Source organism: Cimex lectularius, unplaced genomic scaffold (genome assembly GCF_000648675.2).
Source record: "Cimex lectularius strain Harlan isolate CLEC.00 unplaced genomic scaffold, Clec_2.1 scaffold67, whole genome shotgun sequence".
In the NCBI taxonomy this organism is placed as follows: Eukaryota; Metazoa; Arthropoda; class Insecta; order Hemiptera; family Cimicidae; genus Cimex; species Cimex lectularius.
Window position 1 is genome coordinate 741,996 of NW_019392738.1, and position 25,867 is coordinate 767,862.

General features: G+C 36.0%; 1 protein-coding gene across 1 annotated transcript in view; it reads right to left on the reverse strand.

Moving 5' to 3' along the window:
• The window catches only part of LOC112126951 (chondroitin sulfate N-acetylgalactosaminyltransferase 2), a 232,672-nt gene that overhangs the window by 10,145 nt on the left and 196,660 nt on the right, over positions 1-25,867 (reverse strand). Inside the window, exon 6 of the mRNA XM_024227061.1 lies at positions 7,779-7,926. Within this exon, the coding sequence (XP_024082829.1) occupies positions 7,779-7,926 (148 nt within the window). The remainder of the gene's footprint in view (positions 1-7,778; positions 7,927-25,867) is intronic.

The following is a 25,867-nucleotide window of genomic DNA, read 5'->3' on the forward strand; positions in this document are numbered from 1 at the left end:
GTCTATTCTATAGGAATAAATAAATAAATAGATAGATAAATGTAACGAGTGTGGACACGTGTGTGTACAAATTATTTAGTGTAGGATCGTTTTCAATCGTTTGTGCTTCCAAGGAATCAGGGTGTCGTAATTTCCAATCGATCTGCAGAGGACGTTCTTGTTTGAGGCGAGTTTACAGTGAAGATTTAAGGTTTGTGCCTTAACCGCATCGTAAATCCAAGATATGTCAGTTTCACTGTGGAGTTGATCTAGCCTGGTCCGTCTGCGAGATGATGTGACTAGTCTTAGGAATTTGTTCTGCATCCTTTGTATTTTTAGCAGATTCGACTTGCATGTAAAACTCCATACTGGACAGGCGTAGAGCAGCATGGGTTTGACAACCGCCTTGTAAATAAGTCGCTTGTTGTGCATTGACAATCCTGATTCCTTAGCCAATAGTGGGAATAGAATTCTAATGGCTAATTTGGCTTTTGCGATTGTATTCATTATGCGAGGGCCAAAGTGAAGTCTTCTATCCAATATTAAGCCTAGGTAGGTTACCTTTTCTGACCATGGAATGACAGTTCCATTAATGTTGACTGTTGCGCTTATTGTGGGGCGCATTTTTGTGAATAGGATCGCTTCACATTTAGGAACGTTAATCAATAGTTTCCACCTGAGACAGAAGGGATTTAATTTTTTTTATTTCGCTGTTCAGCCTGTTTGTAGTGGCGCTTGGTCTCCAGGAAGATGATAGAAGCGCTATGTCATCTGCCGTAAAGTGCTGCTTGACACGATTTAATTGTAGGCATGGCATTTGGAAGATTGTAAAAAGACATGGTCCCAAGATTGATCCCTGTGGCACGCCTGCTGTGCTAAAAGGTGGAGAAATCTCTTCGTTGAGCGTGACTCGGAAAGACCGATTGCTAAGGTATGAGTGCACTAGCTTGACGAGGTATCCTGGAAATCTGTATCTTATCAGCCAATACACTATGCCGTCTTGCCAGACGGTGTCGAAAGCCTTTTCCATGTCAAGAAGAACCATGCCGGTATGTTTTTTTTATTGAACTCCCCGGTAATAAAGTCGTACAGTAGTCGAGAGCCCCGGGCGAAAACCGAACTGCTCTTTTTTCATGACGCTCTGGTCTTTGATGTGCCTCTCCAATCTGATGAGTATGAGACGTTCAAAAATTTTACTGACCAAACTTAATAAGCTTATGGGCCTGTAGCTAGTAGGCGAATCATGCGGTTTGCCTGGTTTTTTAATGAATATGAGCTTGGCAACCTTCAATTTCTTTGGGAAGTGGCCCAGTAAGAGCATACTGTTGAACAGGTACATTAGCATTACTGTGGCTTTTCTCGGGAGATTTTTAGGATCCGGTTGGAGATTCCGTCCAGGCCTGGACTTTTCAACAGAAAAGTGTATTTTTACAATATGTTTTATATATATTATACTTTTATTTTATATATATTATAATGCATTACTAAGTAGTGAATAATTTACAGTACGGTAAATGTCCCTCGTCTCTCGAAAACCTTAAACTTTAGCACAAAATTGGATCATCGAAAAAAATATCAAAAGTTGAAAATTTATTTACAAAAACTTACAAAATTAATGAGAAACTTAGAAATAGTAATAAACAATGAAAAAGGAGAATGAAAGAAAAATAACAAATTCAACTTTTGGTAGGTAAAGGCAGAAAAACATCGCTAGGCTTTACTTTAAAAAAAACATAGAAATATACCATGAAAGATAGAGAATAGAAAGAAACAACCAATGAAGAGAAGAAAATAAAGAAAACGGTCAAATTCAAGTTTTGGTATAAAAAGGAAGAAAAATATTAATACATATATAACATTATTTTTGTAAATTGGATAATTTCACCAACAAAATACAACTTTGCTCATTTTACATCCGTTAAAATGTAAGACAATTGTAATTGTAAGATAAATAACGTAGGACGGTATATCAGCGTTCCTTTAAACCTGCGCTTCTATCAATTTGGCGTTACCGTTCGCGCTAACGTTATGCAAAATCTCCCTAATGATAAGACCTCCCTGGGCGTATAATTAATTCAGTCCGAAAGTTTTCATATAATAAGAAATGCTTTTTCTTTATGTTTCAAATTGTACTATTCATAAAGTCCTACACGTCCCAATTTCATGACCCCATTAAAACCCGCTATAAAAAATCTCATCAATCATAATCATATCATAAATATCAAACCTATCAGAATATCTTCTAAGAAGAATGAAACAATAGTAACCTCGACACCTTCAGTGAGTAACTAATGACGACGTTTCAGTGTAAAAGAGTGTTGTCCCCGGGCAAGTTTTCCTACAAATGACACAGATATAAAAATCTTTACTTAATACAATATTTCTATTTGAATAATATTTATAGATATATATATATAATACGGCCCTTTTATACGTAGCAAACACATGAAATTGATATATTTTTGTGGGTTCTATTGATCTATAAAAAAACTTTTTACCAACATTAAAAGTATCTTAAGTACAAAAATCTTATTCTGCTAGAAAAAATTGTAATTTTCTTTTCAACTTGGATACACTTTAACCAGATTAAACCGAGCGACATTTGAGAAGTTTTAATTCAAGAACAAAGTCACTGTTTTCTCAAATTGTGTTAAACGATGTTGGCTTAACGACGCGTTTGAATTTCCAGTGGCCACAGCTCGTGAATGGTCTTTGTTTTAGAGGCCTTCTTGTTCATTAAGTCTAAAGTCACTATCACGAACATCTCCGGACCAACTGCGCTCATGATTAACACTTAAGACAACAAAAAGCGTCTGTAATAACCCTCCTCTCGGCCTCGGTTATTAATATTTAAGCCGTAACGCAAACTTATAAATATATCGAACAAGCGACGATATATAATAAATAGACATTCCCCTATGTTCAATATTAAACAGGAATTAAAAAAACATAAAATTTTTTTGTTTCGAGACAATCTGAATTATGTATGCACAATACCAAGTATCGATTTCTCATTCTATGTCAGGCAAGTTTGTACAGGAAAAAACAATAAATCATATCATTTATTTTTTCACGATAAACTGAACGAATAAATGTGGAAAAATATTCAAACAGATTTTTTCTAGACTAAGGATCTCGAATCAGATCACTAATCATGATTTTATCATAAATATTATACGTGAAGTTTTATCTCACCTCAGACTTTTTTTACACCATATCTCGTGTAGAAAATAAACGCTCGCTCTTAAGTATTGAGTCGCTGTCAATAAAGTGTCAGCAAAAAAGACCCCCCCCCTCCAAAGAGGTATGACGATGTCACCGGATCTATACTTAAGAAGTTGCCAAAAAAAACACAAGCCTTGCCAACACATCCTCTGGACCAGATATTTCTCATTTTTCTTGTACAAAAAGAGAACAACAAAAGTATATTTTTGAATAATTAATACAATCAAAGACTGAACATGCCACTTTTGGAAGTTCATTACGATCCATTAAGATTTTTCGGTACCTAACTGTTCGTTTGTAATTCTCAACAGCCTACAGAAATTCTTAGAGTAGCGTGACAAATCAGAAAGAAAGTTTAGTAAAAGATTTTTATGTTTAAATATTTATATCGATACTTTACAGTCATACACTTCTCTCTTTTTGTGTGTAAGAGAGAGGAAGAGAGGGAGAAAGAGAGATCACATCAAAAAGACATTAACTTTTAATATATTATTCTACTCAATTAAATAAGGTTTTAAGTTGAGATAAAAAAGTCACTTTCATGAGCGGGATTCGAACCTTCGGCATGATACGCCGCTACTCTACCACTTGAGCTATCGTGACTTCGATCCGCTCGTGACACTGACTTTTTTATCTCAACTTAAAACCTTAATTAGTTGAATGATATTAATTGGTCAAGCGAACCACGATAAATAGTGAATTTAATGAATTAAAATGAAGTATACTTCACTAAAGCTCTCCGTGGCCATTTCACTAGTCGCCGAGAATCAAATAGATTACACGACATTTGAAAAATGGCAAAAAGGAGGGAAAAGTCAAAAGGTGCGGTTGAGATGGGAAGTTGGTGTATCAAGTGGTAGACTAGCGGCGTATCAAGCCGAAGGTCGTGGGTTCGAATCCCGCTCGTGACACTGACATTTTATCTCAACTTAAAACCTTAATTAATTGAATGATATTAATTGGTCAATCGGACCACGAAAAATAGTGAATTTAATGACTATTATTCTACGTTCAATTTAGACAATATTAAGCCACTTTTCGGAATGAAAAACACTTTTCATACATTGAAAATTTATAAATCTTCATTCAAATATAGAGAGCGATAAAGGGAGAGAGAAATTTGTATCCCATTGAAAACGGCATTAACTTTTCACTTGTAATTTAGACACAAATAAACCAGTTTTCCCGAATCAAAAAGCTCATACATTGAAAATTTATATGGGTTTACCGGCTCCTATTCTTCTATTCTAGTTGAAAAATCACGAAAATTATAATTCACAACTAATCAGGCTGGTTTTAGTCTCATTCGACGCTGAAATAAATCCGGTATAAATGTCGTTTCGTGTTGTTTTAAGGTAATAATAGCGGTTTACTTACTACTTCACAAATCAGGTCAGAAAACATGTTTTTCCTTGGGTGTTTAACCCTAGCTCTGTACTGAAGGCTTTCCCGACCCAGGTTTCTAGGACCCTTTTTACTCGGCGTTCAATTTTCTATAAGATTTTGAATTTTTGTCCTATTATTTGGGGCCACCTTGTATTTTAGTTGTGTTGTAATTTTTGTTTTTCGCACGTTCGAGATTGAGCAGCATTAATAACTGATTCCATTATGCTTAGTGGTCTATTTGACCAAATTTCTTCTTGAAATTACAATAATAACTAGCTTCTCATGGAACGGTGGTGGGTTTACAATTCATGTCGAAATACCTGTTTTTAACTCCTTCAACCAGGTTCAAAACTGAAATCCGGATCGTTGTAAACGACAAAATTCTGAGTAGAATCATAATTTTTAAAAAAATTGATGTTTTATTGGATCGAGGTCCTAACAGACGATCACAGATGTTACGAAAATCAGGACATGTACTAACCAAGTAAAATTTGATTATAGTCGGAGATAATTTATACCCAAAATATTGACCTTAAAATTATTTCCTTAGTCGGAAACACTAAAATATTATTGTGTTTTTATCGTGTATCGTGGTATAATTAAATTGTACGCAATAGGAGAACATTAGATTATATGTTAGAAAAAGAAAAACAAATTTAATTTTAACTGTACGATGCAACCGAACAAGAAAATACTTGTACAAAATACATCTGAAAACAGTAAACAGTAGTTGAGAAAATTTCTCTCATATTTCCGACTTTTGTGAATCTTTCTTGACTGACATGAGAAATACCTAAGAGGTAAAGATTCTCATAATAATCAATCGGAATAAGTTCGTAGGGATAAAGCATACAAGGACGGTGTAGTGGGATAACGGTGGTTTCGTTAGAAAGATTGGCATGGGAAAAAAGTCCAATGATTTACAGGATAATGTGTACTTGATTGGTTCAGTAACGATTAAAATATGAAAACAATGTCAAGGGAATTTAAAATTTTACGGATCTCCTCATCGTTTCATGTCTTTTCTGGGATGAAACGGTTGTTAAAATAAAATAAAACGGAAAAGAAAATTATCAATATACATTCACAAGCAAAAAATTCCACCCATTTGTAATATAACTTGATTTGTTTATATTTTTATATATTAATCAAAGTTTTACGTTTTTAAAGTTTAATAATTGAGTTTATGTTTAAAAATTAAAAAAAAATGTAAATTCCTCTTAAAAGAAAAATTATCTCGAAAACGCCTCGGCATACTTTTTACCATGTTTCTATGCTGGAGGTATTCCCATTCTTCACGAAACGACCTTTCAAGGTCGTGGAGTGTATCAGGAAGTGATGGACGTTCTCTTATTCGGAGTTTGATGTTATCCCATAAATGTTCGATGTGGTTCAAGTGTGTAGAACGTCCAGGCTAAAACCCCCATGTTATTCTGTTGAAGGTAGGTTTGTACTATGCGAGCTACATATGGACGGGCATTATCCTGCATTAGAATAGGATTGTCGCTGATTTCATCGAGGATAGGCGACGCATGAAGTTCTAAAATTTCATCCGCATAGCAGTGGGCGTCAAAGACCATCCACAAACAATAACCAACTCTGTCCGACTCTCCTTTGAAATTCCTGCCCACACCATCACTGAGGGACGTTGAAAAGACTGACCCAGGGAACAATTACAGGCTTGGTACCTTATATTTTGCCTTCTCCACACCCTTTCACGTCTATCTGGCGATTTTAGAGCAAATCTACCCTCATCTGTGAAAAGTACAGCTGACCAATTGTCCAGTGACCAATGGCTGTGTTCTCCAGTAAACGCGAGCACTCTGCGTGTTCTGGTCACTTCTGGGCATATCAGTAGAGGGAAAAGCCATCAGTCCATACTGATTTAATCTTCTTCGAGCAGTGCGTTCAGAGATTAAGACACCTCAAACTTCCTGGAGCTGTTGACTTGCTTGAACAAAATTCTCAGCCAGTAAACGGTCATCCTGCGGGCCTGTTACCGTAGGGCGTCAAGAACCGGGCCTTCTATGGCAGGACCCAGTTTCTAGAAAACGTTTAACTGATTCTCGCAGTTACCACCTACTGCGTATGATCTTCGTATTCACCCCTGGCCTCGCGGGAAAAGAAGGGTCGGACCGCCGAAGCGTATAGCGTCGAGGACGTTGAGACTATACCTACGGAGTCCCTCGAATGCATACGGGGTGGGGATGAGGAACGGTGAAGTGCAACAAATAACCTATCCCGTTTCCGCGACCTCTTGCCTACTTGTGGCGCCCCTTTCAGGGTCTCTTCGGAGGCTGAATAAAAAGAGGATCGCAACTGTTCATTCAGTGAAGTAGCAAATACTGACTGGGGCGGTTGCGCTGTGGTGGAGGAGCGGGTGCGACTTGAAAAGATTCGCCTGCGATGGATAGCGTTGCCCGACCAACAGTAGCAAATATCATCTGGGACGGGATGATCTCTGGGGAGTAGCAGGCACCCGAAAGGTCGAGACTGTGAAGTCCTGGGGACACCCGTTACCTATTGGAGAGAGACTAACCACCTCTCCCTCTGAAAGCTCCAATGTGGGGGATGGACGGCCCCTGGCGAGTAGCAGGCACCCGAGAGGACGAGTCTGTGAAATCCTGGGGATATCGGTCTCCCACCGGGGAGAGACTGAGCACCTCTCCCCCTGAGCGTACCAATGTGGAGAATGGTAACCTGAGAATGAACAGCTCCAATCCGCGAGGCCACACAGTCTCGGATTCGCCCCCTCGAGACGACTGGTCGGGATGGTGCCGACTCGTTCGGCACTTGAACGGCCATCTCATCTCCTTCGGCGACGATGGGTGGTACAGTGAGGACAAAACGTGAGGCGCCTGAAAAAGTGAACCTCGTGTCCTCGACCACTTCCCTTTCTCAATTCGGGTTCCTCCTCTCTTCCTTGCGACCTCTCCCAACCCTTGGTTACAAGGGGTGGGGGTTCCAGGCGCAAAATAATGGTGCAGCCTTGAGGGCGTGGCAACCTCTCTAAAGCACCAACTGTATTCGTGTCGGCAATTCACAATTTAAAGCATAGCATAAACAAATATTAATTGATAAAAACAATGAGACAAATTAAGGGCAGAATTTTCTTTTATCGAGGAATCAATTGGGTGGAATTTTTGCCTGTCTGTGTATTTTAATAAATTATTTCAATAATACTGTACCTTATGGTGCCATATGTGAAATATGCCTGGATCAGTCGCTCTAATTACTTTAATACTGCTCCTCACGTATTTTCTGTACAGGGCAACGTCTTCTCCACCCCATCCAACGGTATCTTCCGAAAAACCACGTACTCGTTGTAAATCAGACCTGAAAAAAGTTCAATATTTAATGACATAGTCTTGTTGGATGTGTCGGTTGGTTTTTAAATTAAACTACTTATAATTTTCAGAAAAAAACGAACTAGTCAAGAACGAAGTAGTCATTATCAATAATTTATTTTAGTCATACGCAAACATGTCGTGACACCACTATTTTTTTAATATCAATCTAACAGAAGTTTTTGGCAAAAATATCATAGTACTTCGCGAGAAGTGTAATAATTGCTTTATGAATTTGAGTTACACCCTTTCCAATTCAGTTTGGCTTAGTGCCCAAATCTCTGAACGAAATAATAGAACAGACGAAATAATAGAATAGAAGGGAGCCATTTTATGGTTCGAACAAAACAGACCTGTTAGATTCCAGTATGTTCAAAATTCTTGGAATCGACCCTTCGTAACAAGATAAGAAACAGGCTGAAAAAATTTCCCAGAGGAGAACAACACGCCTAAATAAATCATAGATTCTATTGGGAGTGAGCGTTATTATATGTAAAGGGTTTGTCCGGCTTTTTGAAAAAGGACGATTGTCATTTTCAGTGGTTTTGCCTCGAGGCCGTTGATGTTCTAGTTTATAAGCAGTTTTAATTTAAATTGAGCATACCATACCGCAGCAATCGCTGACATCACAAAAAAATCATTAACAAGACTTTTATGCTGTCAGGGTATATTATGGTATATTCCTCTGCTGCGGAAAATTTTCATCATTTTTATTAAATTTTACTCTTTTCTCCAATTCGACGGGTATGTACACGGTGAAAAAACGACCAAGTTCAAGGCTCAAAGCCTAAGTAACCTCTTAAGGAGGTGGTCGCACTTAAAAGAAAAAAAATTACTTAAGAAGAAAAAATGGATACAAAAAACCAGACCACTTTAATTTAATATATGAATAAATAAAAAAGTAAAATACATTTGAGATAAATAATTAAATATATATTTGAATAAGTAAACAAATAAATAGATAACTATTGTTATGACAGGCAATGTCAATTATTAACTAGACTAGATTAAATTTCGATTATGAAATGTTTAATTCGTTGGTGATTAGTGACCGTTAGTCAATGATTATTCGGAGATCGTGAGGTGGGGTCTGGTGTGACGTAGGTTTTACAAAAACATTTTCTTTATCGTGCCAACGTTTCGAACTTTATTGAGATCATCTTCAGGGCTCAAAGTGTGTTTTTCCGTGTAGATGTGTCATTCTTGTCTGTCGAATTGAGAGTTGAAAGGGCACTCTCAACATGACAGACAAGAATGACACATCTACACAGAAAAAAACACTTTGAGCCCTGAAGATGATCTCAATAAAGTTTGAAACGTTGGCACGATAAAGAAAATTTAATTCGATTGTTTTTCCATTTAGCCGATGTGTACGTCCCAATGGACCTGCAAATCGGATTCGTGGAGTGCTCAAAAGTTTTTTTGACAGCGTAGAAATAATAAAAGTGGGGGAATATGTAAATTCACTTTTTATAAATGTTGGCTTTGTTCGCAGATTTGTTGTTTACAACGAATCATATTTCAAGCACTGATTAATCAGAAATCGTGAGATGCGGTCTGGTGTGACGTAGGTTTTAGGAAAACATTTTCTTTATCGTGCCAACGTTTCAAACTTTATTGAGATTATCTTCAGGGCTCAAAGTGTGTTTTTCCGTGTAGATGTGTCATTCTTGTCTGTCGAATTGAGAGTTGAAAGGGCACTCTCAACACGACAGACAAGAATGACACATCTACACAGAAAAAAACACTTTGAGCCCTGAAGATGATCTCAATAAAGTTTGAAACGGTTTTTCCATTTAGCTGATGTGTACGTCCCAATGGACCTCCAAATCAGATTCGTGGAGTGCTAAAAAGTTTTTTTGACAGCGTAGAAATAATAAAAGTGGAGGAATATGTAAATTCACTTTTTATAAATGTTGGCTCTGTTTGCAGATTTGTTGTTTACAACGAACCATATTTCAAGCACTAATTATTCAGAAATCGTGAGATGCGGTCTTGTGTGATTTCAGAAAAAACATTTTCTTTATCGTGTCAACGTTTCGATCTTTATTGAGATCATCTTCAGGGCTCGAAGTGTTCGTCTTCTGTGTAATTGTGCCATTCTTCCGTGTCGTATTGAGAGTCTCTCTCAACAGAGAGTCATCGCACGATTTCTGAATGATTATCGATTAACGGTTACTAACCACCACACATATTTCAAGCATTAGACGCTCATCATCAGGTTAAAGGATTTACAAACACGTTTCGACATGAATTGTAAGAGTGACTCTTACTATTACAATTCATGTAGAGAAACGCGTTTGTATCTCTTTGATGAACGTTTAATGCTTGTAATTAACAAATCTAAAAGTAGAACCATCATTTATAAAAAGCGTTATATATTTACATTTTTTTTCATTTCTACTTTCCTTCAACTCAGCCAGCCTTAAATCTCTGCCAGAGGCAGTGGCCAACTGATACCATTTATTTTGAACCACTTGTAACTTATTGTTTGTTTGGCTAGTCAAAATCCATGGCAAGCGTGTAGCAATATCGGTTTTACTACGGTCTTAAATATTAGTAATTTTTCGGATAAATTTATTCCAGGCTTTCTCCTGAGCTTAGAAAAATATAATCGTTTTGCCCACAAGATCAACTGCCCCAAAATTTAATTTTGAGTCGAGAGTAGTTAGGTAGTAGGTTATCTTTTTTGACAAATTATAGACTTTCCTAGCGAAATATTATGGAAGAGCAAGGGCTTAATTTTTAGCTTCTAGCTACTGAAAAACAAGCTCCGTATTAATATTTGTAACGTTCGATAATCATCCAAGAGGAACAGAAAAGCTCAATAATGGCGTATAATGCCAGCTGGCAATATTTAGGTATAAGCAGAATATTAAAATGAAAAAAAGTGTCGGTCCCAGAATTGACCCTTGAGGTAGGCCGGCATTAGTAGTGAAATCTGAAGAAAGTTATGAAGCGTGACATGAAAAAACTCAATTGCAGTTAATAGTTAACATTCTGGCTTATATGTTTTGGGAAATTTTACTCTAGCTCTGTGTAAATAATTCCATCGTGTCATACGGTCAAAGGCTTTTTTTCATTTCAAGGATCCGCGCGTTTTTTCATGTCAAATCCTTCAATGGTCTACTACCCTAAGTGGGTGACATACTGTGCTCAATAAACCGATATAATCCTAGGGCTAAGTGAGGTTCCGTCCCCTCATCTAGCTAGGTTAAGGGAGGAATTTCGCCATTTTAGTCTTTTAGATGTTTATAACTATTTTAAATAAACTATTATGGTATATTTCCTTCAAAAGACCCTTCCTGAAGTTTTATATCTTCCACACTGATTTATGCGGGTCCTGTGTGATAGGCGGCCAGTGCCAATTGTGCGAAATTCCTCGACCGAGAGTTTGGTAACAAATGGATTGGAAACCAGAAGCGGGGGGACCCCGATCGAGGGACTTACGTTACTTGGACCACGGTGACCTCAATTTAAAGTCAAATCTGTCAAAAGTCGAACTTTTTAACACGTATCATCGCTACTTGATAACTGCTTAACAAAAATTCAAAATGCGTGATTTTTTAATAATATACTTTAAGGAAGAATTGATTGGGATGAAAAAAATGATGTTACGAGCAGGATTCGAACCCACGACCTTCAGCTAAATAAGCATCTACTCTAACCAGGTGGGTCGAATCCCGCTAATGACAATTTTCCATCTCAACCAAAACCTTAGATTAAAAGTATAATTATTTAAAATAATTAATACGGATAATTACGACTACAAAATATATTTATGGATTTATATAATATTTATATAATGATATAATATTCTTTAATTTTTTTCTTTTATACAAAATTCAGATAAATCTATTATATTTCGTGGTCCGAATGACAAAATAACTTCATTCAATTAATTAATCTTTTTATGTAAGATATTGGTTGAAATGAAAAAGTTGATGTCACGGGCGGGAATCGACATTTGAAAAATGGCAAAAAGGAGGGAAAATTGAAAAGGTTGTAGGTTGAGATGGGGAGTTGGTGTCCGAGTGGATCGATGACACGATAGTTCAAATGGTTAGAGCAGCGGCGTATTGAGCTGAAGGTCGTGGGTTCGAATCCCGCTCGTGACACTGACTTTTTCATTTTAATCAATATCTTACATAAAAAGAATAATTAATTGAAATCAGATCAGTATTACAAAAGTACTCTATGACATGGATAACAGTCCGTCTGTTGGGAGTTAACTAAGGAAGCGTAATAAAAGTTAAAAAGATAAAAAACATTATTATTACTAATTTTAACCAATCCTGATGAATAGTTACACAATTGTAACATAACACAATTGTAATATTTAAGTGTGTATAAACTTGACATTCCTTGGCCAGATGGGCAATAAAGCGTAACTTTATTTAGTTACCTGCCTTTATAAATTGAGGAATGATAAAAGCTCTACGTAAGAATTATCGCTTCCCCCTTCACTTTTTTGAAAAAGTCCTCAGTACAAAAGATGTAAAGCGTAAAAATTGCGAAAACCTGATAGTTCAAAATTTACGCATTCTTGAAAATCGTGTGTGTGTGTGAGAGAGAGAGAGAGAGAGAGATCGGTTTTTTTCCATGAGCACGTAAAAAATACGTTTTCCCCCCCAAAAATCGCGAATAACTCAAAAACGGTTGGGAAATCGGGCAAAGTTGATGACCTATTGGAAGCTTATTAAAATTTCCTATCCATTGCTTTAGGGCGATTTTCTAGATCTACAGCTCAATTTGAAGTTTTCGTAAAAAGTACAAAAATTAACCTGTTTCCAATTTTTTTAAATTTGTTGATAATTGACTGAACCTAGGAAAGTATTTTTTAAAAAACCATCTTATTTAGCTTAAAATTGTCTAACGAATGGTACTTAGCGAAGGTCTTTGAATAAAAGGCTGAGAAAATATGCATTTCCAAATTTGGTCCTTTTTTCGTGTAAAAACAAGGTGGTCGGTTTTTTTTATGGGAAGTGTATAATAAATTTTGATTTGCCAGCCATTTTAAACATGTGCCTAAATAATATTTGACATACAAATAATTCACTAATGTACAATTATTTTCTTATAGTATTTAGTAGGATAATATTTAGTTGTGTTGTACTTCATGTTTTTTGCACGTCGAGAGACGTATTTCTAACTCCTTCAATCTGATGATGAGCGTTTAATGCTTGAAATCAGGTTCGTTGTAAACAACAAATCCGTGAGTAGAACCATCCTTCACAAAAAGTTTTAATTTTTCATACACGAAATTGGTCTTTCACTCTTGAATAAGACGCTGGTCTAGATGCAAATTATTTTATCGACTCACCAAATAGCGCCCTCAATGAGTGGTACAAAATACGGCCGTTGATTTATTGTACAAAGCTGAAAATTATGTGACAACTTTGGGAAAACAACGATCCCCGGCTGAAATTTGGCAATGAATGGGTCCGTATTCCCCATGTTTTGAAACAACCGGTCAAATAATCAACCCTTAACATACAATCTCCATTTGGCTCTCATTTAAATAAAAAGCACCCCTTCGAGCCCTTTAACAACTGTGTACAGTCAACGTGAATAACGCCTGAAACTTCTATGTTTATTATGAGCCGACGTGAAAAGCCGGGTAGGAAAGTTCTAAATGAAAATTCCTATAACAGAAGGCAGCCCGTCTATTCTTTATGAATATATTCCATCTTTTGTCTTAGAAAATATCAATTTTAAACTCTGCTTTATGGCTAATTTTCTAATTATCTTTGAAAAGTTATCACAGTTGAATTGCTGAATCAATTGCCACCGGTATTGCCAAGCATGTGCGCGCGTACCAAGCAAGGGGTTTAAATTTTCGTTCAAGATCTGGATAAATGAAACGAGAGAAAGGCTGGGGAAAACTAGATGCAGAAGACCATGTTCCGATAAAATCCGAACGCCTGAATTGTGTAGTTCAAGAAATATCTCAAGTTAAGAAAAAATGTAGCAGTAACGAGGCTACCTTGGAGTCAAAATGGATACCAAACTAGCTTGGATTAAGCATGTAGACAAGCAATCTAAACAGACTTCGGCAAGGATGGGCCTAGTAAAGAGGCTCACTGGTACAAGTGGGGCCCCACCCAGGATGACCTACTACGGCAAACAAAGCCTGCGTCCGTCCGGTGTTAGAACATGAGTCAGAGGTAACTATCACTGCCGCGCCAACTACTCTGCAAAAGCTGGATATTGTCCAGAATCGACCTCATTACAGGAGGTCCCAAGTGCATATCAATAACAGGCCATGAAGATGAAGTCTAACATGGAGCCTACCGCCGTGCCCAGAGAAAGCTTGGTTCTGGCCCTGCACGAATCCTTCGGTGTGAGACTAAAAATACAGACACCATATGTATCTGAGGTCCAAAGAGTTATAAGAAGAATTGGCCAGGAATGTTGCACGCGAATGAAACAGGTAGTTTTCACAGGTGTAATTTCCTGCCTGGACTTGGGGAAACCTGTGAGAAAGGAGGGTGCCTCTCCTGCAGAACTTAAGGCAATAACTCTGCAAACCGTCGCTCTACTATATCCAACAAATCAATGGTCCACTTGTACAGGGATGGGTCGGCAGCTAATGCCAGAGAACGCGCTGGAGCTGAAGTTTATTGCTTGCATTTTGAGATGGCGGCACCTGTCTGATTGAGATGTACAGGCAGTTGCGTTAGCCTTGTATATTGATTTCAACGGTCAATTATTAAGCGTTAGTGATAAAAAGATTAAATCCCCTTCGGGGAAAAAGCACTTTCAGGTAGTCACCCCTTGTGATTATGATTAGTCTGGATGATGACCATCGTAACATAGACTGCTACACAGATGGTTCACTTATCATAGGTAGAGGGAGTGGTGCAGGAATCTACATACCAAAATTAGGAATAAGCATCTCCTCCCCTCTTGGCAATAACACCTCCGTTTTTCGGCGGAAATCTGGGCCATCAATGTGTGTTGTAGAACACTGATGGAAAATAAAATTATGGGAAAAGATATTAAAATCTTTTCTGACAGTCAGGCTAGTCTTAGGGCATTACAAAAAGATTTATCAACCTCATGACTGGTGTAGGAAACTATAGATCTTATCAATAGGATCTCTTTCAGGTTTGAGAACAAGGTAACCCTTGTTTGGATACCAGCACATAAGGGACACCATGGCAATAAAAAGGCGGATGGCCTAGCCAAAGAAGGCTCTAATATTGCGTTTGTCGGGCCACAACCTTCAGAGGTCTAAGGCTGCCTGTTCCTATGTCAGTTTCCGGACTTACACAGGATGGTTGTGCAACCATATACCCCTGAAGGCCCAACCCTCACGTCACCAGGCGTTAGCCACGGCTGCAGCCGTGCCCAGGATGGACCATGGGGTGGTGCCTGGTCGGGATATGACGTGAGGGTCGCACCTTACATATATCTTACGTGCTAATGAGGTGTGCCCAATCTCCCCATACACTGAACCCCGCCCAGGAGAGAAAGAGCGTGGGCACCCCTCTTACATACTAATGATATATATACAATAAACTACAATATGCTAATACTATATGTACAATATACAACTAAATCTAATTTATCACTCACTGTTACTTAGGTTAACACTTAGTTTAACACTTACACTTATTCGTCACTGTTGGGTGGTGTTGGCCAACCTTTTATTGTCATCACCTGATACACAAAGCGTTTGGTGGCCGCAAATCCTTCCTTTGACATTAATGAACTGGATATGGCTTGAACGTCACACTTGATGGAGCACGTTTCCCTTAAGCATCTGCATCTTGCAGTAGAATAAGCTGGGCACTCCGAAAAAGTGTGGTCTTGTGTCTCTTCAGAGCCATTAGAGCACTGAGGGCACACCGTTCCGCATGCCGAATTTACACAAATACGTCCCAAAATCACCATGCCCCGTGAACATTTGGGTCATATAATGGTCTGTCTCGACATATTTACGTTTCAGTCTTTCACTTATAGAAGGCATAAGCTGATGGGTACGACGGGTTGTGTCGGGCCACAACCGGTGTTACCTAACTCTATGAGCACAGCGAAAGAGAGTGTCAATAACTGGGGCATGAAACAATTCCTTAGGGAGTGGAATTTATCCCCCGGACACAGGCAATCGAAAGAGTTTGTTAAGGCGATCAAACCAGCCGAATCGAAATGGCTATTCTCTATCTCAAGGAAGGGAATTAGGAGGCTGATAGGTATTCTGACGGGCCACTGCCCACTGAGAAGACCTCTTCGTAATGGGTATCCTACCTGATCACTTTTGCCGCTTCTGCGAAATAAAAGAACAAACGGCAAGGCACTACCTCGCAGAGTGTGATAGGTATGCTAGGTCTAGATTTGAAATCTTTGAAGGAGAGGACATCACCAAATCACTCCCCGAGATAAAATGGTCCAAAATCTTGGGGTTTGTGAACAAGTCCAAGAGGTTTATGCAGGACACGTGAACCGACCAAGTCCCGGACCTTTTAGGGATGGGGTACGAGTCTACCCAGGCATTTAACCCCTCGGGTTTTGGTCGCCCACCCTGCATAATATATAGCCTTGTATAGGTTGGAGAACAGGGCTGATGTAAGGTGGTGTTCCTGATTGATTCGCGAGCTGCGATCCAGGCCATTACATTTTGCGACTTCTCCGACTCTCTGCTGTACTCCTATGTCGGAGATAATTGAACACTTTAGTATGCCGCGTTACAACTGATGCCCGTCAATGGGTCCCCGTACACTGTGGCCTACATGGAAACGAATAGGCGGACTTGCCAAGAAAGGATCTCTAATGCACCAACCACATATTCCCCTTACTTGTGAAGATGCTAAGAGAATTATAAGGACTTCTCTCCATGATGAAATGAAGCAGGTGCACAGAACAAATCGGAAGGAAAGCAATGGATATCTCTAAAAGATAGAAATGGGTTACTTCAAACCTGCCTACAGAATTCGTGGCCTGTTTTCGGGTAACAACTGGTCACGACTACCTTGCGAAACATCTGAGGATGATTGGGATTTTTCCAAAAGTCAGACTGCGTACTGTGCAACACCGGAGAAAAAATGTCCGCACTACATCTACGTGCTCTGCTCAGGAAGATGTCAGAAGAAATGATGAATACAGTAGGAGAGCATTTTGGCTATTATGGGCTGCAAGGGAACAAATGGTTGAAGTTGTCGACGTTCCTGCGTAATTAAAAAAAATTAAACTAAATTTTTCTATTGTAGAAACACGGATATGAACTTTTATTATTTCATTACGGCAACATACAACAACTGGGTGAAAACTTTCCTACATAAATCTTCCAACTTGCACTTACACATAGAAGTTTGTGACGAACAAATTACTTTTGTGCTTTAGAAAGCTTAATACGACCACAATGACGATTTGGTAATTTGAAATTTATAACAGTTGATTATACGCAATATGACGTTTGTCTTTAGAAGTTAAATTAATGAAAAACACCTAAACTTTCTCTGTTATAACATTACTGTTCATGAAAATTTGGAAAAAAAGGAACTTTTAAAACTTTTTATATTTTTAATTTGTTTCTAGAAGTTTTTATTTAAAACTATTAAAAAACTAATGTTTCACATTTTATTAAGAAAAAAATAGCATAAAGGTCGCTCTGGCATTTAGTGAGAAGTCAGCCATGGGCGATAAAGTTTTATCATTTTCAACGCAAATTTACTTAAATTAAAAATATTCATTCTTCATTTTAATTAATGAAATACTAATAATAAATTGATTTACTTCAAAATTAAATGTAAAAATATTAATATTTATAGTTTTAATAGTGAAGAACGTTGTCACTTGCTGGGTCTCGCGAGGTTTTGACGTTACTCAGTCGCGTCCTTTGCGTCATCTTCAGTGAGAAACTCGCTATTTAGTTGTTCTTGTTCGGGATCAGGTTTTATTGTTTTGTTATTTCTCTGTTTTGTTTTTAGAGGCGTGAAAGTTATGCATGGGTTGTGTGTTATTCCTTTGGCTATTTGTAAGTTCCAAAGAGCCTTAAGTTTCCCTCTGTTTTGTTCATTGTAATAAAGCTTGTTTTTCTTATGTGTATATTATGGTTATTATGGTTAATACGCTAATGAAAACAAGTGTCTGGTTCTTGTTTTTGAGTGTATTTTAGTTGACAATATTTTTTTTAATTATTATATTTATTCTACATGCTTCATACAAAATATTACATGTAATACAATAACCAGAAATATAAAATATATAAAATGTATATATATAAATATATATATATATATATATATTGGGATATCAGATTCACATTATGGAGAAAAAACAATTACTGAAACTGTTAAAGAATAATAAATAACGTTAATAAGTAGAAACTAATTAAAAACTAAATAAACAAATAACAACTTAACATTTAACTAAATTACATTAAAATCTATTGCTTTAATGAAAGTGTCAAAATGTTCATAATATTCTCTCTTCATGACCTCCTTCTCATCAGGTGGCCACTTCTTGTCTTGCAGTAGGCACTTTCGTATCCAAACACTACGCAGTGGTTCTATTAGTGGGAACTCATATATTAGGTGTTTAGTGCTTTGTTCTACTGGGAAATTAGGCAGGCATGAGCATGATGAAGATTCTCTTAGATGAAAGCGGAAAAAATATCTGTTGTTTGGGCCGTGTTCGGTTAAGATGTGGGGTAGTGGTGCGGATAGTTGGATGTGCGGCTGGAATCTATCGGCAACTTTGGGAAAGAACTTCCTTGTCTGCCTTCCATTTTTTGTAATTGACCAAGCATTTTCCCATTTTTCCAGGCTCTCTTCGAAAAGTTTATTTATAATTGATGACTTTTGAAGTTTGGTGTATGCCAAATTCAAACTCTCGTCAGTAGATGCTAATTTGGCCAGTCTGTCAGCTTCTTCATTTCTCTCTATTCCGCAATGAGCCTTAACCCAGCCTAGTTGTACATTAACATTCTGTTTGACTAGAGTTTGAATAATTTTCCTTATTTGCTCAGGCAAAAAGCCATGATTATTATAATTAATAATTGATTCTANGTGCCTGGAGACTTGTGCTTGGACTAATCTTTCTAGGGGCTTGGACAGGTTTGAGAGGATGGAAATGGGACGGTAGTCTGTAGGGGAGGATGGGTTGGGGGTTTTATTTACAGGGTGGACAAGGGCTTTTTGCCAGGCTGTCGGAAAAATGGAGTTTTGGAGTGAGTAGTTATAGATGTGAAGTAGAACAGGTAGTAATATAGGGAGGCAGAGTTTAAGAAAATGGAGAAGATGGGAATGTAGATACTGGATGTCAATAGCATCTGCCGGGTGTTTTCACTCTTTATATTGCAACGGTCTATCATATGTTGTGCCTTGAAGCTCAACATTACCATTTTTCACTATTTTTAATTTTTTAAGTTGAGCTATCTTTATTCCTATAGGCATTATATTCGCTACAATACCGCTTCATATGAAATGGTATGGTACCCTTTAATCATCCTTATTGCCATGATTCTTTGCACTCGCTGCAGTTTTGCCATTATTTTCTTATTATTTATAACAGAATCAGCCCACACAGGCGAAGCATAGGCAATCCTCGGAACCACTGCACCATCATACATCAATCTAAGGGCCTCGGAGTTTAGTCCCCAGCTTACTTTTGCTGATTTTGAAAGAGCCTTGGCTAACTTAATAGTATCGTCCGTTTTTTTTTAAATGAGAATCCCAAGTTAATTTACTATTAAAAATAACTCCTAAATATTTAAGCTGTTTAACTATCTCAAGTTTCTTACTGTCTAAATAAATATTAATATTTCCTGGCCTTCTTTTTTTAGTTATTAGGAGAGCTTTTGATTTGGACTCATTGAACTTTATTTTCTTTGATTTAGCCCATAAGTTTATCCTATTTAATGCCTTGTTGTCAGTTGAATATCACAAGGGTCTCTCGCATGCACTATCAATAAATAATCGTCTGCAAATGCAACCGCGTCACAGTTATCAGGCAATTCTTCCTTTAATAATGAGTTGTAGAGCACAATCCAAAAACCAGGTCCAAATGCTAATCCCTGTGGGCAACCCTTTGTGACATTAATAATACTTTTCTGAATGCTGATATGACTGAGGATTTTCAAGGTTTAGTTTATAAAAAGTATTTTTAAAAAGAAACACTAAGGAATATAATTTTTTTATCTGTCATCGAAGTGTATTTTGAATGTTGACACCGAGTGAGAGAACTTCACAGTTAACGATAAAGCATATTAGGTTCGTTTTAGAAAATATCAGTTTACGTGTCTTATCTCCCTATCTTCCTACGCTTCATCACTAACCTTTAAACATTCCTCTGTGAAATTCATGATATTTTGTCTCGCTGAATTCTATATGAAAATATGAATATGTGAAGAATCTAGAAAATAAAATTTAAAAAAGACTATCATCACTGATAGTATAGATTCAGTTTAACTTCTGTCCACCCCCCCCATTATTTTTTTTATTGGAACAGTTTTGGGAAAAACTCTGAGATTCCTAATTTTTGTCTGTTTATCATAAACCAAAAATCTTACCTCTAAATCTCTAAGATATCAGATTTCAAATAGGAGATGTTATCACTAGCACTATTTGAAATAGCAAAATAGGAATGTACATTTATAAATTGTTTTGTGACGCTGAATTTAACTGTGGAAACCGTTTTTAATTTGGTGCAACTATTCGCAAGGTATATTTGAAATAATGAATAATTTATTAATTTATCATTTACACCAAGAGGCCGTATCCTGGCAGCACCTGTCCTATTCGCAAAAATCTAATATTCACCAACAAAAGGTTGCTGTTTAGTTGCCAAGGGCGGAGATTGGACATTAGAAAACAAAAGACTTCATACAGCCCAAACCACAAACGAGATGAAAATGAAGTTTAGTGGAGAAGTACTACCCCACTCTCAGTACTCTCTGAACCAGATTCCAGCTGACTATTTTCTTTTCTTAGCAATGGACAATCACGATAACGCCAAAAGCTGGAAAATGAGTTGGCTTTATTTTTTATCTCCCGGGATCCAAAATTTTATAAGAAGGTCATAACTGGGACAGCCGGTATTAAAAATGTAAATTGAAAATGTAGGTTGAGATGGGGTGTCTCGTCAGGACAGCTCAATGGTACAGCATGGCACTAAAGTTTCATCTCAACTTTCTTAAATTGAATTTTCTGGTTGATTCGTTGACAAGATTGGAATCGAGTATCTTTTGAATTATCTAGGTCTGTCGTAAAATATTTAATTGTTCGGTCGAGCTATGGTGCATAATTTCTGATGGCAGTTTGTGATCGTGCTACACGCTAGGAATTTATTTAGAAAAGGTTGATCAGGGATGAGACCAATTAGATTAAAAACACTCAGTTTTTTCGTCAAGTTTATCCTACCATCATTTCGTAAGGACTCGATATTTAAAAATTTAAATTCATACATTAAAAAACAATTTAATACAGGTTATATTTGGTATACTTACAAGAAACTAGACATTAATATTTAAAGACGTCATAAAGCAATGTTCCATCTATATGACTAGGTTAAATTACATTTAACAATTACAAAATGAAAAATAAATTAGAATCAAAAATTAACATGTATCACAGTTTCAACAAAGGTAAGAAATTCGATTCGTTTAAGAAATTTGAAATAAAAAAATGTAAAATTAAACATGGACACAAGTGCATAAATAATCCACTACCCATAAAAAACCGACCACTTGGCTTTTCCCCACAAACGGTCAAATTTGGAAAAGCATATTTTCGTTTTTTAAGTCACAGCCCTGCGATAGGTCCCAATTTTTAGAACAATTTACGCTGAATAAGTTGGCTTTTTTAAATGTTTTCCTAGCTTCAGACATTCATCTGTAAAGATTTTGGATGTAAATTTTGTAAAAATCAATGCTATATTTAGTTAAATAAGGATTTTGTACTTAATTTAGACTTAGCAGAAGATAACGATTCCAAATTGGAATTGAACTCAAAAGATCTTATTCCATTTAAATCCATTTAGATTTAATTTTTGCCCAGTTTATCAACTCATTATTAGATTTAGTACTGGACTGAAAAGTCCTCCCATTTTCGCTTCTTCTCGTTTATATAATTTGACCTACTATCTGAACTAATCCATAAATTTCTAGAAAAACTATTTCTCATAATTATGTTGGATAAAAGTTTTGTAAAAGTCAATTTTACATTTAGTGAAATAAGGATTTTGTAGTTGTTTAATTTAGAATTAACAAAAGATAACGATTCTAAATTGCAATTGAACTCAAAGGACATGTTACATTTAAATCCGCAATAAACTATGAAAAATATAATGGCGCGGAATGCTAAACCAGCATTTCCTGCAGGTAGTTCAGAAGTGTCGTTCTTAAAACCTAATATTTTAATCTTTCACATTTAATATGTTATCGTATACAATATATTATGAAAACTAAATGAAAAAAATTCAATTTCAATTTAAATACAACAGTGTTACCCAGTTTCAACAAAGGTAGAAAATTCGATTGGTTTGAGCAATTTGAAGTAAAAAATGTAAAATTAAACTCGTACACAAATGCATAAGTAATACACTACCCATAATAACCGACCACTTGGTTTTTGCCCACAAATGGCCAAATGTGAAAATGTATATTTTCTCAGCCTTTTAAGTCACAGATCTGCGCTAGGTCCCATTTTTTGCAACATTTTACGCTGAAGAAATGATTTTTTTAAATGGTTTCCTAACTTCAGACATTAATCCGTAAAGATGGATATAAATTTTGTACAAATCAATTTTATGTGTAATGAAATAAATATTTCGTAGTACTTAATTTAGAATTAGCAGAAGATAACGATTCCAAATTGATATTGAACACAAAAGATATTTTTCCATTTAAATTTAATTTTTGCCCAGTTTAACAACTCATTATTAGATTTAATATTGGGCAGAGAAGTCTCCCATTTTCACTTCTTCTTGTTCATAAATTTTGACGTACTATCTGAACTAACCCATAAATTTATAGCTAATTTAAGCTGATTTCTCACTATTATGTTTCATATAAATTTCATAAAACTTGATTTTATATTTACTGAAATATGGATTTCGGAGTACTTTAATTAGTAATTAGTAATTTAATCCATGTAATCAGTCAAAACAGCGTAAGCTCCGGGTAAGGACAGTCGAAATAATCCTTTTTTTCTAATATAACTTAAAAAAGAAGAAAACATAATCACAAAAAATTTAAATTAAAAATATAAAAAATATTTAAAAAAAATAAAAAAGCTAAATACATAAAAATGACAAAATAGAAAATAAGCAATGTGAAATTACAGGTCAGACTTTAAAATTTAAAGTGAAAAATAAGTTAAAATAATAACACACTATACCGTGTCAATAAATAAATAGGGAATTCGATTGGTTTAAGAAATTTGAAAAAAATGTAAAATTAAACAAGGACACAAATGCAAAAATAATACACTACCCAAAGAAACTGCACATAAAAAACCGACCTCCTGGTTTGTGCTCACAAACGGCCAAATTTGGAAATGCATATTTTCTAAGCCTTTTAAGTCACAGACCTGCGCTAGGTCCCATTTTTTGCAACATTTTACGCTGAAGAAATGGTTTTTTTAAAGGTTTTCTAACTTCAGACAATCACCTGTAAAGTTGTTGGATATACATTTTGTAAAAATCAATTTTACATTTAGTTAAATAAGGATTTCGTAGTACTTAATTTAGAATTAGCAAAAGATAACGATTCCAAATATTGAACTCAAAATACATTTTACAGTTAAATCCCAAATAAACTATGAATAATAAAAGGCGCGGAATGCTAAACCAACATTTCCTACAGGTCGTTCAGAAGTGTCGCTCTTAAAGCCTGATATTTCAATCGTTCACATTTAATATGTTATCGTACACAATATATTATTAAAACTAATGGAAAAAAATTCAATTTCAATTTAAATACAACAGTGTTACCCAGTTTCAAGAAACAAATATGGAATTTGATTGGTTTGAGAAATTTGAAATTAAAAAAGTAAAATTAAACATGGACACAAATGCAAAAATAGTAGTACCTTACCAAAAGAAAAATCCGACCACCTGGTTTGTGCTCACAAACGGCCAAATTTAGAAATGCATATTTTCTAAGCCTTTTAAGTCACAGACCTGCGCTAGGTCCCATTTTTTAGAACAATTTACGCTGAAGAAGTTGGCTTTTTAAAATATTTTCCTAGCCGCTGACATTCATCTGTAAAGATGTTGGATATACATTTTGTAAAAATCAATTTTACATTTAGTGAAATAAGGATTTTGTAGTTATTTAATTTAGAATTAGCAAAAGATAACGATTCCAAATTGCAATTGAACTCAAAATACATTTTACATTTACATCCTAAATAAACTATGAATAATATAAAGGCGCGGAATGCTAAACCAGCATTGCCTGCAGGTCGTTCAGAAGTGTCGCTCTTAAAGCCTAATATTTCAATCGTTCATATTTATTTTATAAATTTAACAATAACAAAACGCTTTTCATATTATAAAAAATATGAAAATAAATTATAGATAAATAAATAAATAAGCCTTTTTTATAGGTTTATATTATGCACATAATAGAAACAGAGAAAAAAAATTGATTTTCTTTTCGTTTCTTCTTCTTCTTTTTTTCCTTCTCTTTCTTCCTCTTCTACCTATTCTTCTTCTTCTTCTTCCATGTCATAGTCATTTATAAACCGGCCCTATTTAGAGCGAAGGCCTCTCCCTTTTCGCTCCAAGCTGTCTTATCTCTTGTGAGTATTCGCCATGGTAACCTGATTTGAGTTTTAAATTTTACTTCTCCTAGTCGTACCTGGCATATTCCCAAGATATCTGTCTTCCTCATTCATTGCATTTTCAAACTCTATCAGGTTATCTTGATTTCTTAACGATCTAACATTTACAGTTACAATTTTCCAATTTTTAAATTGTTTTTGTTGTTGAATTTGAGTTTGGGTGTGGGAGGATGTGGTCTCACTTTCCCTCGGTGACCAGTCGTTCTGGGAAACTATTCTATTCTTACAATTTTTAATTGTTTGCGTGTTGTTTCCATTTTTTAGTTCCGGGTCTTTCTTTAGAAACTATGTTGTCTATTCGTTGCTAAGTGAGTCTATATGTCTATTTCAATTAGGTTATCTATAATTTGAAACTCACTCACTCAAATTATAGATAACCTAATTGAAATAGACATATAGAACACCCATAATTACAGACACTGTTATGCTATCAGATTCTTCTGAACCAAGTACCCAAAATAACGTTGGATTCGTTTGGGTCATATACCCTGTATTGAAACGTCCATTAACACGTACTAATAATAAAAACGAATTAGAAACAATTAAAACCTTAGCTAAAAACAAAGGATATCAAGAACTCTTTATCAATAGGTTGCTTGTATAAAGTATAAAAAATTTAACTTTAAAAGAAACAAAAATCGTATTCAGCCACCACACCAAAATGAATCATTAGGGTTTCGTTGCTTGACATTGGTGAATTATCAGAAAAAGCAGGTAAAATTATTAAACGAGAAAGTTTGACAGTAGCTTTTAGAGGTAGTTGTTCAGTTAGAAACATCCTCTCAAAACCTAAAGACAAGGTTGACACCTTGGCAAAAAGCGGCGTTTACCAACTTAATTGTCTTGCTTTCGATATTAAAACACAAAGCGGCAGAAAAATTAAAACGAGAGTTAAAGTTCACTTGCCTAAATGGAACAAATTTTCTGAATCTTAAGCGACCCATAGACGATCAATATTATTGCACAATATTTAAGATTGTGCAATTTAATTGATCGTGTGTAGTCGATATTGAAAGTTTGTGCAATACATGATTGACGAAAAGTTGAAAATATATTGTACAACCTGGAAAATATTGCACTGTCTGTTGGCATTATTGCGCAATATCAGTCAATTTGTGAAGTTCAACAAGTAGTAACAAA